The following is a 17,486-nucleotide window of genomic DNA, read 5'->3' on the forward strand; positions in this document are numbered from 1 at the left end:
AAAAAAAAAATGGAAAAAAGTTAAAAATGAAGAATTATGTAGGAGTAATTATTTGAATGGTAGATTATTAGAGGAAAGGGGTAGAAAACAGCTTTCATGTTGTAGGCCAGCTCTGGTGAACTTGGGATTACTTGCTATGCTGTGTGAGAACAATGCTAAGGCTGAATTGGGGTAAAAGAGGAAGAAATATGGTGTCCATAGCAATGTCTTCTGTTGGTTCCAGTGCACAGAGTGGGAATATTTGAGCCACATCAAGTGGTTGGCCTCCTGTTATAAAGCTTGTGAAAAGAAAGGTAAGAGGAATAAAGGAGATCAAAGTCAAAAGCATTTCAAAAAGTAAGAGTTAGACAAGGTGGTCTGAAGTGAGGCATTAGCAGCAAGAGAGATGAACCACAAATAAAGTTTAAGCTCAATAGAAAAAAAATAAATTCTCCACAGGGGAGTGGGATGGGCATCTCCACAGAGTGAAGACAGCCACTATCCACATGGCCAGGACAACCTGGAGTAGAGGGTAGCTGTGCACAGGTGAGACTTTTCGGGTGGTTCCATTTTACCTGAAGAGCAGAAGCTGATGTTACCAGGGGGTGAAGTCCAAATGCAACCCCCACCCGGCAGAGTAAAAGAGGTCTGGACAAGAAAGTTCTGCTGGAGGCCTCCTCCTCCACATCCTGAATCCTCAAGTCAGGTCTTAGCCCCCCATCGTTGAAAGCTCCCAGCAATCTCTAGAGAGTTCACTAAAATGCAGGAGGCAGAGTCTTGCCAGGTAGGCCACACAGCAACTGCTTTGTCTGAGGATGAACATCTGAACACATGCAGAAGAGGCCAGAGGAAAAGAAAGTCTCAAATGCTGAGTGTGGGCGTGCGTGCGTGCGTGCACACCAGCACGCCGCTGCCCAGCCTTGCCTCTAAATGCAGACCAGGCCTTCACTAATCCCTTCTACTACTCAGCCATCCTCGTACACCAGCCAACCAGCAAAACACAGCCCCCATTCTGCTCAGGAATGTGCTTTCGGAAACTTAATCTAACTGCTGAGTCTGGGCCAAATCCCCCATGGCATTAACCCAAAGACAGCACCCCTTTTTCTCGCCTCTCCCGCCTTCCCAATGCCTCCTCCAAGTTTAGGAGGCTGCTGTTCCACTCCACCAACTCCCTGCTCTCCATGACACAACCCCCTCCGAGCCTGCTCTCTCGATTTCCAGAACTTCTCCGTCCTTCTACTCAGGCCCAAACATTTCACTTCTGATTCATGTCTAAACGACAAGCCAATAGCTCTTGGCTCTCCAACAAGACTCAGTTGGCTTCTGCAAAAGCCTCTTCTTCTCTCACTGTGCCTTCTTGGGTTGTAACCAAACCTTTCCCTTTGTCCTCAGTGCCAACTGCAGATCCCTTCAAGCACTAGAGAAAGAAGTGGCCAGGAATTTTTTTAAAATAAAGCTATAAATTGTCTCTCCTCTCACAGATACACCTTGAAGTAGACGGAGGGCTCCAAAATAAATCCTCTCCTCCCCAACTCTCCCTTCCTCCAAACAATAAGAAGTTCAGCCTGGCTTCTAATTAGGCCAAATGAATGGTTATGGCGGTTTTTTGAACCTTCACAGACACGTGCTGACCACGTACAGATGAACGCTCCCTCCTAGATGAGCAGCATTACCCTTTAAAGGCACAAATGTTGCTAAAAAGCACATTTTATTTGTAATAATGAACAACTGAAATCCATCTAATTGTCCAGCAATAGGAAAAGGGTTTAGTACCTTATGGTTGAGACACTTGAGGGGGACATTCCAGGGCCGTTAGTAACGATGATCTGGTGGGGGCTGGGGGCAGATTAACTAGGAAGGGGCATAAGGAAACCTACAGGAGTGATGGTTACATGGTGTATACATATGAAAAACACATCAGGTTTTTCCCTTAACATTAGCGTACTCTGTGTACTTTACTGGATGCAGTTTATACTCCACAAAAAAGAAAAAGTAAATATGGTTGGTCATACAGCCAATGGAAATGGCTTCTCATACAGTGTCAAAGGGGAGAGAATAAGGGAGGAAACTATATTCAGTAGTATCATCACAACACTGTAAAAAACAGGGTATGGATAAAGACTGGAAGGGTACATCTACTCCAAAATGAGAATGGTGGCTGTGTGACGGTGGTGGGCTTAGGAGAGACATTATTTTCTGTATATTCTAAACTTTCTATAATGTAATTTTAATTCTAATTTGAAATATACACAAGAGGAGTATGATGGTAGGAAGTGTAGCTGTGACCTCAGGCCTTCTTGTTATGATGAGATGACCCTTCCTCACCCAAGTCTCCTAGCACCCTCTCCCACCCTACAAGCACAGCTGGAGGGGAGGGCCCAGCTGGTGGCCCAGGGCCTGCCTCCCTTACTGAGCACTGGTAGCCTGCTTCCCAGAGGCTGGGCCCCCAGGCTCAATGGGTGCTCCTTCTGCCACAAAGGAGAGTAGCTTCACAGACCACGGGGTAGGGTGGGGGCTCCGAGATGCAGCGCGGGCTCTGTCTGGTGCCCTAGGGATTTGGCTGGGGACCTACCCTGCTTTCCTCCCTTCTCTGAGAAAAAGGCAGGGCTGCTTTACTGTTTTCCAAGAAAGCAGAAATAATGTGGGCAGCCTCGGCTCTAGTCTCTATTCTCCATGTAGTGAAGTCCCTCCCGGGACATAGGAAACAGAGGGCAGAGAAGGGTCTTTCCTCTTTCCCCATCCCTCACCACTCTCCTCCCAGCACTCACACCTCACAGAGCCAGGAACCCCAGCTGAATTTGATAGAGAAGCATCTCAGAAGGTTGCTGCATTAGGCATGACCCGTAACCTAAGGACCACCAACCTCCCAGAACCACATCACCCAGGAGGGTGACAATGGTGGTGACATGAAAGCCCAGAGCAGGGCTGTCAGGGAGAAGGGGACACTGCTAAGTCCAGGGAACCTTACAGTTTAAATCCAAATATCCCTACAGTCTCAACAAGTTTCCTTATTCCCTACACTTCAGGCTCCAGGAAAGGGGAGATAATCCTTAATATTTCCCAGCTATTGACTCAGCCTGTACGAATGGGTATTGGGGCTGCTCTCCAGCCTTCAGAAGTTTATTTAATCAGTCAAGTCTCATTTCCCAATGGGTAGAAGATCAGATAATGCATGTGTTGTCTCCTGAGCACCATAGTAGACCCAAGTGGTAATTATACAGTAGAAGAGTAGTACGAAATCTTCCCTGGCAGCCTCCTTGGACCAAATTGTCACCTAATCTCTTCCTCCTTTCTCTTCTCTTTAGCCCTTTGTCACTCAGTTTCCTTTTCATTGTGCCTGACTGTTTATATTCCAGGCATTTGGAATATGCTGGTCCATCACAGTGAGGTAGGAAGCCACGTGTGGGAAGGGTAGGCTCTGTTCAGACCACACATAGTCCTGTAAGTGGTCCACTGTGACCACTGTGAGGATGGAGCACAGAAGATGGAAGGGACAGTGAGCAGTTGACACAACCATGCCTAAAACCACAGGGGACCAAATAGGAAGGCATTGTGTGGCGTAGTTGTGGGGCCCCAGAAACAGTTCAACCACGTCAAGTTCCCCTCTTTCTCGACACTCACCCCAGACACTTCATGTCCCCTACTCAGGGGGGCCTGAGAGTGGCTTCACATGGCCAGATGGTCCCATTGGGGGCTGTAGGGCAGCTACCACACTCCAATTTAAAATTTCAATGGTTAAGGCCTCTTTCATGGTAAGATTAATGACAGGGAGTATGAATGGTGGGGGAGAGGAAAGGGGAGAGAAGAACAGGGACTGCACCATGGCAGAGGAGCAAGGGAGCGGCACTCACTGGCTAGTGTCACAGTCGCTGGCACGCTGGCCACGGCCCCTGCAGGCATCCGGGCCACACACTGGTACCGTCCCACGGTGCGGTTGTTGAGGGCGGTGATGACGAGGGTCCCGCGGGTAATGAGGATGCCCAAAGCCTCATCTGAACCATTCAGCTCCTTCCCGTCCAGCCGCCAGGTGGTGTTCATCCAGGGGGGCTGCACCACACAGCCCAGGATCACTGTTCCTCCGAGCTTCTGGACGGTGGAAGAAGGCTGGACAGTGACCTGGGGGACATCATCTGGAGAAGAACAAGGAAGCAGCAATGAAGCGACACCCCCAAGAAACCAACAACATGACCTTTTCAGAAGCACAGCACCCAGGCCAGAGTCAGAGCTCAGCAACTCAGAGGACTTGATCTTTCTCTGAAGAACTCTACTGTCCTTAGTTCCATTCCCCAACCTGTCCTCGTCCCCAGAAAATGGACTGGAATGGCAGTATGGTGTAAAGGCAAGAGCTTAGGTTTTGGAGCTGGACAGACCTGGGTCTGAAACTCAGTGCCACCTCTTCTGAGCCACATGACTTTAGCCTTTTTGGATCTCAGTTTCTTATCTGTAAAATGGGGCTAGTAATACTTGTCTCACAGAGTTGTTGTGAAGCTTATAAACAACATGGACTTCATGCCATAATCTCATACAATAAGTACTCAATAAAAGGCAGTTATTATTATTACTCTCCCTCCTCTGCTATATACTGGAAATGATGAAAATACCCACATATAACCAATAGGATATAGTCGAGATCCGTTCTCATCTTGTATTATTGAGCATGTCCCTAAAAGCCAGTGGGAATGAAGTGTTCTTTGAAATCCCAAAAGAGGAAGGGCTATGGAAAGGGTTCTTGTAGAATGTGCAATGCTTCCGTTTGACACTAAGGGCAAAGCATTCTTCCCAGAGGAGAGACTGAGAAAGGGGAGGGCAGTACTCACTCAGGTTGGCAAAGCAGCCTGCTGCGGCTAAGAGGAGGTAGGAGAGTGTGACTTCGGGCCCCTTTCCTCTCCGAGTCGTCATTGTCCCACACAGAGAGGTGTATTACAAAGGGTCCAAAGCCAATGTCCCATAAGCCACCGGAGTCACTCAGAGAGACTGCAATCCTCTGCAACACTCTGTTGTGAGAAAGAGAAATGGCCCTGGTGAGAAGGCCCGGGATGCCTCTATGGTAGCGACAGAGCCTGGCTTTGTCCCCTCACCCCCTGCTTCCATCACACATGCTAGCAACACTCAAAGTGTTCACCTGGCCGTGCTGCTGGAAGACCAAAAAACATTCTGAAGCCATTTCTCATCTAAAAGAAGCTTCTATGTTATCGCCCTCGTCCCTTTGAGCTAGAAGGTGATTGTATGATGGTCAGATTGCTAGAGCCTTGCTCAGTGCAGAAAGAGCAACAAGGATACAAAGAGGTGGAGACCTGGGACCACATCCAGGGCTCGGGCAGTGAATATCTAGCACAGATGCTGCATGCACAGGATGAAGTTATCATTATCATTTGTTTGCAGGAGGCCAGATGTCCATGGCCACAGGGCATGCCAGGCTGCTAGCACAGACTATTGTGGACAGCGCTGCCATCCTGACAATGCCTGAATCCCTCATTTAGGGGATGTTACTAATTCATGAGTCCTAAAGTCTCAGAGACTCACCAAGGATCTCAGGTTTCGATTCTCCCCAACTCTATAGCTACACTGTGAACTCTATTTATTCTTGGAATCGACTTACCCTCCTAAGCTTGTCTGTAACCCCTAGTCCCACAACCACCAACACAGACAAAGCCACACATCAGCCAAGGCCCCTCACTTCTCTCTGCCCCCTGTGCTGGAATTCTGGTATTTTCCATCTCTATAAAATTTGTACTCCTGACAACCGTCCGTGTTATATCTCTACCCCAGAACAACATTGTTTTCCGGCTGCCGACTGCACTGCACCTCCAGGTGCCTCAGCTATCAGCCACCTTCTTACTGTCTGCCTAGAAAGTTAACTCCTCCCCTTCCACAGTATTATTTCTTTATGTCTCCCTGAAGTTATGGTCCTTAAAAGATTGCATCAAAATCCCATAGAGGCAAGTATACACTCGAACACACACTTCCATCACAGCCTAAACCAAGATTTCGCTTCCATGCTTTTCACAGGTTTACTTATTGGACACTCAGCCAATAAGGAAGGTGTCAACATCCTTATCAGGCAGGGGACATTAGAATGAACTTCAGATAACATTGACAGCAACATACCCACGTTCTAGACAGTAGATCAGTGGTTCTCAACCTGTGGGTTGCGACCCCTTTGGGGGTTGAACAACCCCTTTCACAGGGGTCGCCTAAGACCATCGGAAAAAGATATTTACATTACGATTCACAACAGTAGCAAAATTACAGTTATACAGTAGCAACGAAAATAATTTTATGGTTGGGGGTCACCACAACATGAGGAACTGTATTAAGGGGTCGCAGTATTAGGAAGGTTGAGAACCGCTGCAGTAGATGCATCTTCCTGAATCATGCACCGGTGGCAATACTAGTAGTAATTTCCAGGAGGGTGACATATATTAAAAATGTTAACTCTCCCGGAGCAGTTTATCTAACCAGCGACTCTTTCAAGGACATACAGTCACCACTGAAAAATCAGGAGACTGTAGTTAAGCTACCCACTTGAGCGATGCATTGTGCTCACCCTTCTCTGGAGTTCTGGCCACCTGCACAGTGTGTTGTAAGAGTCAATCCCTCAGCTCGTCAACCCCCATGGCCTGACAGGGGATGAAGGCTGTGCTTTGGGACTCGCTCTAGGCTAGGAAGTGCTTGGGGTTTGCCTAAACCTGCCCCTTCTCGAAGTGCCTTTGGTCCTTCGGCTTTTCACCTGGCTGTTTAGTCAAGAGGGCCACATTCGCTCTGCCCAGCAAGCACCCCTCCAAACCAGATCGAGGACCAGACCCACCCCGGTGTTTGGAATGGTTTTCAGGAAAGACTTCTTTCCCCTTGATTTTTAATCCCTCCCTTTGCCTTGTGTATTTGACGTCAGAAGACCTCCAAGACACCTCCGTCACTCTGGGTAAGGACAAGGGGACATTTTCTAAAAAAGGTTTGAAAGAAGAATTTTAAAGAAGCTTTTCAAAAGTTCTTTCCTGACATGTTAAACTATATTCCTCCTTGTGTAGAGAGAGCTTTGGCTCTTTTTCAGACAATCTAGTAAATCAAAGGGTCATGTTATTAGAAAAGTGAAATTAAGGAAAGCTGCAAAGGATGTGAGGGTGGCTGGGAAGGGGGGGAAGGGGTTGGAAGGCCTGCTAAGCTCTTTGCACATGGCCGTCTTTGACTCTTCATAAAAACCCTACAAGGTGGGGGCTATTATTCCCATCGTACAGGTGAGGAAATTAAGTTCCAGAGGTTAAGTAACTTGCTCAAGGTCGCAACTGTACGTCTGGAATGAAAAAGCCAGGTTGGGCTCATTCCAAAGCTCTGTGTTTGTAACCACAGTAGTAGCTTTGTCACACATTTTCTATCAGTGCTCTGTACCCAGTGGGTGCATAACGAACAGACTTGGAATAAGGGGGATGTAGAACAGTAAGGAGTTTTAACAGTAATTTCTAGAGGAAAAGCTCATTAACATGTTTACAATCCCAATACCAAAATGCAAGCTTTGGGTGCCCTTCCAATTTTCCAGACACGTGTTTTAATTCTCTACTTTCCCCTGAAATGAGAGAATGTATTCATCTACAACAGAACACTGCATGAATGACCAATTATAAGAATTTAGGGAACTTGCTTGGTCATGACATGCTCCAGTTTCCCCAACTCCTTAAGGAGATGGTGGACACCTGTTCCTTGCTGGCTGCAGACAACAAAAAAAATGAATACAAAGCAATAAAGGGCAAAAAAATAAAAGAAGACAAGCGGCAGACAAAGAGGGACTGGAGGGCTGTTTCTTATCTGAGAACAGGGTGGCTGCAGAGGTGTTTGGGTTGTAAAGTCCACAAAGGTTTTACTGAGGAAATTCAGCCTGACCCCATCCTGCTTAACAAGGACCAGTCAAACAATTCCTGTTACTTCTGCACCCTTGGTAATTTATAAGGTTCCAAATGGAAACAGACCCTACCGCTGCTGCCAGCTCCCCATCCAGCTTTTAAAAGCAACTGGGAGAAAAGAATGTAGCTGGGAGGGAGAGAGGAAGCAGGTACCCGAAAGGGAAGAAAGAGTTAACTCATTAATCCCCACACAGGCTTCTAAGTAGGTACTATTTAATGGCCCCAAAGCAGGACACGGTGGGGTCTCCTTCCCATAAAAGCAGAACTGTGACAAAAATACGGTGGGGGGAGGGTCACTGTAATTATCATGCATCTTATTTAACAGCTGGGGAAACTGGGTTACTTCCTAGACCAAGTTCCCTAGTGAATTGAGTCTACAAAGGTACATGATTCTGAGCACTTTGTTTTAATTATTTTTTAAAAAGGCACATAAGGCTAAATCGGAGTACCTAATTGCAGTGTAACCTTTGTCCCATTGTGAAATGAAAAGGGTACAGTTTCAAAGTTGGGCAAAGGCAAGAGGAAGGCCTGTTATTTTTCTCAGCAATGCAAAATATGTCTAGATCCTTCTTATTTTTCTATGCATTTCTCAGGAAAAGAGCCATCCAAAAAAAAAAAATCACAAAGCAGAAAGAAGGCAAAATGAATTCTTTACATGAATTCCTCATTGAGGCCTAGGTACTTGCTATTTTTGAGGGTTATTTGGACACACAACATAAAATGTGTCTGAGCAGTTTAACTGCTGACATACATGTTCCCACTGAAATAATCTTCAAGCAGATGTTTTTCAAACGTTCCAAAAACAACAACAACAAAATACACTTCTGAGGTTGAGACCAAGCATGAGAAATTATAGCCTCGGAGTATTTATTTTGTGAGAAAATTACAAACAACTGAGAGTTGATCATGGGCAGGAGATGGCCAGCTCCACCTTCTCCCAAGCCGGCTGCTGACTGGCTAGGGCACGAGTGACACAACAGCACAGGAGGCCACATCCCATCCCTGATCACCTGGGCTGCTGTGGCTCCCTCCGGAAGGGAGAACTCCATGACCTAAAACAACACACACCCTTTGGTGGCCTATGACCAATAACCAAGAGCTGAATAAGAGAGCATGTGAGCTAGAAGATAGCATTATAAAGACTTTAAAAAAAAAAAAAACATTCTTTCAGGGGCAAGAACGAAATCTGATAAAATTTTTGTTCCACTGGTTGGTAGGGGCTAGCTACAGGAAAAAAAGAAATCTTTCTAACTCCAAATAACATTTTTTGCATGTTCCCAATTCTGTAGAGTAAGACTCACCTTTCCCAACTATCTTGGAAGGCAGGGGGAAGTTTTGCTTCTAGATGGCGATGTCAAGTGACTGGGGTGAATGCTGGCTGCTCCCTGGCCTCAGGAAAGAGGGTCGTGTTTCCACACAGAGGAGTGGCATTGGGGGAAATATTGGGGAAACAAGTGAATTTAATTATCAGTGGGCTGAATATGTAAATTTGGATAGAATTAGGAGAAGGAATTAAGAAAGGTCATTTTTACTTAAAAGGTTGTTCTTTTACCACAGACCCAATTAAAGGGAAACATTTTAAATTAGGAGGGAGCCTCAGAGAAAATAAAATAATAGCTTAGGATGATGTCTAATGGTTATTGAGTGTTATAAAGGAGGATAAAGGCGCTAAGTGATTTGCAGGAGGTTTCCCAGCTAATTAAGAAGGGAGATTTAGGAGGACAAGTCAGGCCTGACTCCTAGCCTAGTGCTCTTTCTACTACCCTGACACTGCCTCCCAGCAAACTGTTTCTGGGGTCATATATTAATTAACTGCTTAGAGCTGCTTTGAGAACTAAATTTGCAGTGTTTTTGAATTTGCTTTCTTATGCATAAAAATAATGTTTCCTGGATCATTATCTGTAACAGTAACGTTTTCTGTGTGGTGATCTTCATTCTTTTACTATTTATATCCTAATCTAGAGCAATCTCCTGGTGTTTTTCACACAAAGGCCTTCAACAGAATTTTCTGCAGAGATGAAGATGTTCTACTTTTGTGCTGTCCAGAACACTAGCCACTTGCCACCTGTGGCTATTAAATCCTTGACCTGTGGCTAATGTGACTGAGAAACTGAATTTATTTAAATGGCCATGTAGGGTAAATGGTTACCACACTGGACAGCACAGTTCTAGGCTAATATCTGGAGCATCTACCCAGACTACCCTGATGTCAAACAAGGAAGAATAACAATGGTTTGATGTTCTTAAATATGAGCCATGCGTTAGCCAGCCTCTAGACATATGTCTAGGTTATTCCTTATTCAAATTTTGTGTATGAGTCTTCTATTGAAAAACTGTATTTTGATTTTGTTATGATTGGGAAGAAAAAAAATACTGTGATCTACTACATGAGACAGCATACAAGGCACTGCAGTAAAAAATGGATTCAGTCCTGAGGAGCTTAAAGCAAAACTTGGGACATAAGGCAGCGAGTGATCAACAGATATCCATAAGCTCCTCATTTCCTAGCCTCCTCTGGAGTTGCTTAGGGTCATGTGACTAGTCCTGTCCAATGAACATGTCATGTGTCAATCACTATCTGGACCAAGGCAGTTAGTTAAGAGCTGGAGAACTGGAAAGCTGCTTCCAATTCTCCCTTCTCCAGTCCCCGTGACCACACATCACAGGTTTCAGAAGGTGTGACTACAAGATGGAAGAAGGCAGCGCAATCTATGCCAGGAGAAGAAGAAAGCCTTTATTGCACAAAATCATTCACGTTTTGGGATCATATAACAACTCTCATGTAACATCTTTACTCTAATACCTTAACTGATCACCAAGTCAGTCACAAATGGGAAGTTGAAAATGAGAGCAGAGAGAGCATTTTCAAATTTGAGTCTTCGGGAAAGGCTTTTAGGATACAGGATTTGAAACTGGGCCATTTGGGATATGCACGTGTAAGGAGACAAAGGGCACTGCAGCAAGGTGACACTGACTTGGTGGGAGCAGGGCATCAAGCAGCTGGCTGTCACAGAGGCTTATCTTGAACAGCAGTCTCCAAATTTTTCTGATCTTGCTCCCTTATGAGTAAAACATTCTGGGCAAATATCCCGAATACATGCATATTTACTTATAAATTAAATGCATGTATTGCTGAACTAAAACTTTACAAAGTAGAGGTAAAAGTGAAACCATATTTTAATGGTTTGTTAATCACGGTTGTTCTACAATGTCATTAAGCTAATGCTTTAAGACAGAGTGCCTATTTAGAGTGAGGTTGATCACTAATGACTCGGATGTAATCTCTTTCAAATAGTCTGCTTGAATGTTAATTATTTTGTTGACTTCTCATCAGATGTGATTCCATTATCATTGTTTTTCCTTCCTAATGTGGCTTGAAAAGGGCCAGCTCTGCCTTTTCCTCCTGTTTGCATGTGCTTGGATTATCAGCATACTCTTCAACCCAGTTTCTTTGTAGGAATCTCTTTAAGCCACTTGTCCTTTTGTGAGAGTTAATTTAGTTAAAACTAAATAATATAATCTGTAAATCCACTTAACAGAGAACAGGAAAACTGAGGAGTGAATGAACAAGCAAGTGAGGTCCCCACTGCCAAGCCCTTCACTGTAGTGGAGCGCTCTTGGTACTGTTGTGACAAATTACAGCCTGACATATGGGCTAAAAGGTACCACTGTCAATCCCGGTATTAAATAGTAGGAAGGCTTATTTTTTTTCCTGTTCCTTTTTTAGATAGAAATAAACATTGAGAGAATCGCCAATATTTTCTTCCAGTGTCCCAGTGGAATTTCTTGTATTTCATTTTAGGAACTTGCATCCCACTTTGGAGACTATTCTAGAAGAAGGAAAACAGGCAAGATAGGAAATGGAGGTTGGATCATTCTGTGGAAGATGTTTGAAATTAACAGTGTAGAGGGGGAACAACTGATGGTTTTTGAGAATGGAATATACCATCAACGTGACATTTGAGGTAGATTAGCAAAACCTGGGCTTTTTATTTACTCTGAGCCCAAAATTTATAACAAGCTCTAACAAACATGGACAGAGCCTATTTCCACTCACCTCGGTGGGACCCCTCACTGTCCAGGCCAGGGGAAAGGAGCCTGGATGCAACATCTTGGCTCTGGGGAGGAATCACCCAGAGAGAGAAACTACATCTGCCTCTAAGAAAAGGGAAGGTCTGGTCTCTTGATTTGCCCACTGGACAAATCTCATCTTCTCCCACCTCAACTACTTGAGAAAAAAGTTACTGGGGAGTCTCATTTCTTTGTCACGCATACCCTTTCCTGAAAATGGCCTCATTTCTTTAAAGACATTTAAAAAAAAATGTACCCATAGAGACAAAGGGAGGGAACCCCACAAACCTTTACTGCTAAACTGGAAAAAAAAATAAAAGAGAGAAAAGGAAAACCACTTGCTTTCTTCTACACTCCATTCTCAATTCCCCCACCCCTATTCCATATATAAATTCAATTTGACAACCCTGCTAATTGGATAAACACAGCTCCTACACTCCTAGAAGGCCATTCCCTTTTCTTTCTTTCTTTCTTTTTTTTGTTTTTTGTTTTTGGAGAGCTCAAAACAGGGTGATTGTGCTGTTCTTTAACACGAATTCCATCTGCTTTATTTCTCTCTCTCCATTCAGGGCTCCTCTTGAATATTTATGAAGCCTTCCCTCCTGCCTATCCCCTTTCCACCCCACCTTCACCCGCCTTCCTCCTTCAACCTCCCTCTCCCCACCCTGCCTCCCTTTCTCTCAGAGACTGACAAAAACCTTCCAAATGGCCCCCCCTCCTTGCTTTAGATAAACACAGGCAGTGTCAAGTGTGAGGAGTAGGGGGAGGTGGGAAGGGGGTTCAACTGCCAGTCAAGCCCCCGGCCTTCAATGAGGCCCAGGGGCCTACCCTAATCTGCTGCATGCTTGCCATATGGGGGCTGTGTTGCCCTGGGAAACACTAACAGGCAGAACGGAGCTTAATAGAGTCCATATTCATTGTAATGCAGTGAGATAGCTCAAGGCACCACTGCCCCTTCAGTTCAGTTTCATTCTTCTGTTTCCCTCTTTCTTTCTTTCTGTTTTTCCTCCTGTTTTCTTTCTTTCTTCCTTTCAAAAAGACCAGGTCCCCAAAGAGCTGTAATCTGGAGGGGCCTGGGCTGGCAGGAAGGCTGAACTTTGTCAGCCTAGAACGTTGGGGTTAGGAGTGAGGAAAAGGATGGTGGTGTTGGGGTCAGGGCTGAGGTTGGCGGGGAGAGGCGAGAGGTGGGAGCTCCCAGGAAAGCCGCACGGGGCTAGGGCTGCGCATCTGCACAGGGGACAGAGCTTGGAGCCCATGGTGTTGTATGTGTGCTGGTGTGCCCAGGCTTGAGTCGGTGTACATGAGTGAGAGAGTGTGGAGGGTGGGCATGGTCCATCAGGGCCCAGGAGCACAGAAACCTTCATATTTATTCTGCCACCTATGCCTAGGTATCCCAACACCACCCCGTCTCTAATCCCAGTTAATGCAAGGCCATAAAAGCCAATGACACCTACCTCCCCATGTGTTAGGCCAGTGACCAATTCCCACAGTTGCCTTGAAAAGTGAAAGTGTACAATGGAATGAAATCACTTTAGAAATAAATCCCTGGAGGGGCATAAAACACATCAGCCTTCCAGATTGGGGCCCTTTCTCTCCTCTGGCTAATCTGGACTAAGGGAAGAGGTGACAGTTGTGGTCTGACACAGCCAAACTAAGGGCATATGGGGCCTTTTTGCATTCAGAGAATGGGCTGGCTAGCAGATGAAGTCTTGTCATAAGTATATCTGCTGGAAGTGAGACTTGGGTATCCCTGAGGTCAGAGGTGATCTTTCCCCAGGGCCTAAAAGGAAAAGAGGGCAGAGAATGTAGGAAGAGAACAGAGTCCATTTCTCCTAACTTCTCAGAAAAAGTAAAATTGGTAACCAAGATACTGTGAAATTCCTCAAAGAATGAAGAATCAGTTTCATAAGCCGTGAAACATAAAACTATTTGTTCCATGACTGTAAAAAAAATCACCCATCTAAAATCAAGATGGAAAATAAAAGAAAAACTACAAAAACTTTCATATATTCTCCTACAGTTGAACTAATTCCATGGTGTCTGGCACATAGGAAAAGCTCAATAAACGGTTTCTGAATGAACCATATGCAGAGGGTGCCAAAAAATATATATACCCATTTTAAGAAAGGAAATAACTACATTAAAATTGTAAAACTCAATATATACCAATAACAAAAGATGAACACAAGTTATGCGTATACATTTTTTTGGGGCACCCCTGGTATATGGTCCTACAATTTTATTCTTGCTGACCAAGAACTTGAAACTCTTTACACAACTGACAACTACCATCAGGGTTAAAATACGTGGCAATGGCTTTAACGGAAGCAAAATGTTCCTGCAAAGGTGCAGCAATGCCCCCGCCATAGTGATGCCGGGGATCTGCTACAGGGGCCTTCTGTTATTCGCCTTGTCCAATGCCAAGGTCAGACAGGCTAAGTCAGGCAAAACTGCTCAAACCAAGGCAGATACTGGTGCTTGTTATGGTTTGGTTTTTTTGCCTTCCAAACTTGATATATTCTACTTTCCTTTCTTTTACCCCACTGAGATGCACCATAAATCTGTGGTTTCCAAAGCTCAACCCAAGGGAAACCAACCATAGGAGAGGGTATGAAAGTTCTTATAATTTTTCTTTGCTTTTATTTACTATCTTGATTTTAAGGCCCTATATCCAAACAGTGGATTTTCAAGAGCCAGGGACAATTTCAATTCCTGGCTCTAAAACCTAAATCGCATTTGGTTACCTGAAATGTCACCCAGAAACCAGCCTCGGCAGCATATCCATTTACATCCATTAGAGACTCACCAAGGCAGTCATGCCTCTTCCTGAGGATTCCAGAGTAGATGACGGGGTACAACAACAGAGCAGGGTCTTAGAGGGCTGAGAGCACTTACCCTCCCTAAAGAAGCAGCTTTCCCTTCTGACTCCTTTTTCGTCTGTGTAGTCCTATTCCCAGATGTTTTGACACCAGCATATTGCATGTGTTACAGAGGTGTGCTTCACAAAGGGGCAGGGAGGGACACTGGAGCTGCATGGTGTGCCTGTCCTGGAGAACCGTTGGAGCTCAGCAGGGCGGCCTAGCTCTTCCCAGCCTTCCCTGCAGTGAGCAGCTTGCTCAGTCATCTTACCAGCCATGTACGTGATGTGGTGAGAACCAGAATGGCCAACTCTTCAAGAAAGCAGGGACAGCTACTCTAGTCTAGACCAAATGCCTGCCTTTCATTTCACTGCTCATGACCTACTTATAAAAACACATACTCGAACTTACCTATTTTCCTCTAAAACCATGTTGATATTCACCACCCATTCAGTGGCCCAAACTTGTACTCAACCTTGTCTCCCGGCTCGCCCAGATTCTCCACCCTAGGATCTGATCAGTCCTACTGACTCTAACTTTGGTATCAGCAGCCAGAGAAACACAACGCAACAGAAATACAGCGCAAGCCACATGTATCACTTAAAATCTTCTGGTAGCCACATTTAAAAAAATAAGTGAAAGTAGTTTTAATATTTTGAATGTATTGTGTTAAAAGATATTATTATCAGTTCAAAATATTATCAGTTCAAAATACAATCAATAAAAAATTATCAATGAGGTGCTTTATATTTTGTTTCATACTAAGTCTTCTAAATCTAGTGCAGGTTTTATATTTACCACAAATCCTAATTCAGACTAGCCACACTTCAGTAGCTCGAGAGCCACAAGTGCTAGTGGCTACTGTATCAGACAGCACAGGTGCAGGGCCCGCAAACAGACTCCCTAACTCTCTCTGCTCCCCATCTAATCATCCTCCACATTGTCATGGCCATATGCCACACTTCATCTAATTTGATACACGATAAAACCTTGGACTGCGAGTAACTTGGTTTGCGAGTGTTCCACAAGACGAGCAAACATTTCTAATACATTTTAACATGGTAAATGAGCGATGTCTTGCAATACGAGTAGTTTGTTTCTGGAATCTGCTTGCAAACCAAGGTATTACTGTAATTCTCACAATGGCCCTGTAAGGTAGGTGTGTGATCAACCCATTTTATAAATGAGGAAATTAAAACTCAGAGTAGTTAGATATTTTGTCCAAGATCACACAGATAGATGGTAAATCAGAGCAGGGATTTGAACCAGGGCCACGTGACTTTAAGCCCCCTGGTTCTTTTCACTTTACCACCTACTTCTTTAAGTACCTTATGGCACAATAACTGAATCATTAAACAGCCATTTAAAATGATAATTATAAAGATCAAGTAGCGACATGAAAAATGTTTAAAAGATGTTAAGGAAAAAACAGATCTCATTTTGTAAAAAGCATGTAAGCAGTTGAGTGAGACCTAGCAGGGAATATGAAACAACTAAAAGCAGCTGATTTGAAAATGTGAAGGAATTAGGAGTGATTTCCCTCCGCCCCCTGTCCCCCCCCACACACACACACTTTGAGGTCAGTTAGAAACAAAGAAGCAAGGAAGACAGACCCACCTTTGATAGCTCCTCAACGGAGGATGATTAAATCAAGTTCAAACTCCTTTGCATGACCTTCCATCCAGGTTCTTTATAACTAGGTGGCACGTCTTTCCCCCCACACGCCCTACAATCTGGGCAAGCTGCATTTTCACACCCTCTCTTCCTCCTACCAGCACCCCCTTCTCCTTCTCCCTTCACTCCATCACAGGAACTCTGCTACCTCCACTGACTACTCCTCATCCCACTTTCCACAGCACAGTGCACACCTATCACAACATCTCCCCAGAGATGTATGGATTTGGTCATGTGCCTGTCTGTAATGTGCCTCTTCCCTCTTCCCTCTGACCCCAGCCTAGAAGCTTCCTGAAGGCAAAGATAGGTGAAATTTATCTTGGGAATCCTGGTACCCAGAAAAGCCTTGGCTCAGTCAACGTTTGCTGAATTGATCGGTTTATTCAGATTCGATTAGAAATGTGGGGTTGAGAAGGAACGTTAACCTAACCCATGGACCTATAGGAGGGACACAGAGACACATTGTTATCAGTGGTTTTTCTAGGAGCAAATGATTGCAACTGTGGCCTGTATTTTCAAAACCAAATGGCCCCTAGATCAGTACTAGCAGCCCTGGAGGGAAAGGCCTGACAGAAGTCAGGGTCCCATAGGATGCTCCTACGGCTTGGGGTTTCATTCAAGGACCTCTTTGTTTTCCTTCTTATGTCTTCTACCAAAACAAACACTCAACTAAGCTTGAGACTTTGGGCTTCCTGCAGCCACTGGACTGCAGGCAATCTAATCTAGGATTATACCATGATTAGGTATTAGCTCGCTAACATCAACGTGGACCTGAGCTTGAGACCAGGGTGGAAGGAGGCAGGCAGAGAGGCATGGGAAAAGTAGAAATAAGAACGCTGTTGAGTGAGAAAGAGAAGGATGGGTTCAGGCCTGAAGAGAGAGCAGGAGGGATGAGAGTAGAGATCTGGGAAAGGCAACCAAATACGCAGAGCTCCTACTATGTGCCAAGCTCAGTGCTGGGGGCTTCATATATGTTACCACTTTTTATCTTCACAACCCAGAGAGTATC

General features: G+C 44.9%; 1 protein-coding gene across 6 annotated transcripts in view; it reads right to left on the reverse strand.

The window, feature by feature from the left end:
• Positions 1–17,486, reverse strand: part of BOC (BOC cell adhesion associated, oncogene regulated) — a 71,926-nt gene that overhangs the window by 29,668 nt on the left and 24,772 nt on the right. For 5 of the 6 annotated variants that reach the window (XM_019652267.1, XM_019652269.1, XM_019652268.1 and 2 more), the window contains 2 exons: positions 4,797–4,973; positions 3,831–4,109 (listed from right to left, as the gene is read on the reverse strand). In XM_019652267.1, the coding sequence (XP_019507812.1) occupies positions 3,831–4,109; positions 4,797–4,878 (361 nt within the window). In that variant the 5' untranslated portion in view covers positions 4,879–4,973. Of the gene's footprint in view, positions 1–3,830; positions 4,110–4,796; positions 4,974–9,175; positions 9,234–17,486 lie in introns of those variants that run through there. The other variant, XM_019652272.1, reaches the window with a different exon arrangement.

This window comes from Hipposideros armiger, unplaced genomic scaffold (assembly GCF_001890085.2).
Source record: "Hipposideros armiger isolate ML-2016 unplaced genomic scaffold, ASM189008v1 scaffold_176, whole genome shotgun sequence".
Taxonomy (NCBI): domain Eukaryota; kingdom Metazoa; phylum Chordata; class Mammalia; order Chiroptera; family Hipposideridae; genus Hipposideros; species Hipposideros armiger.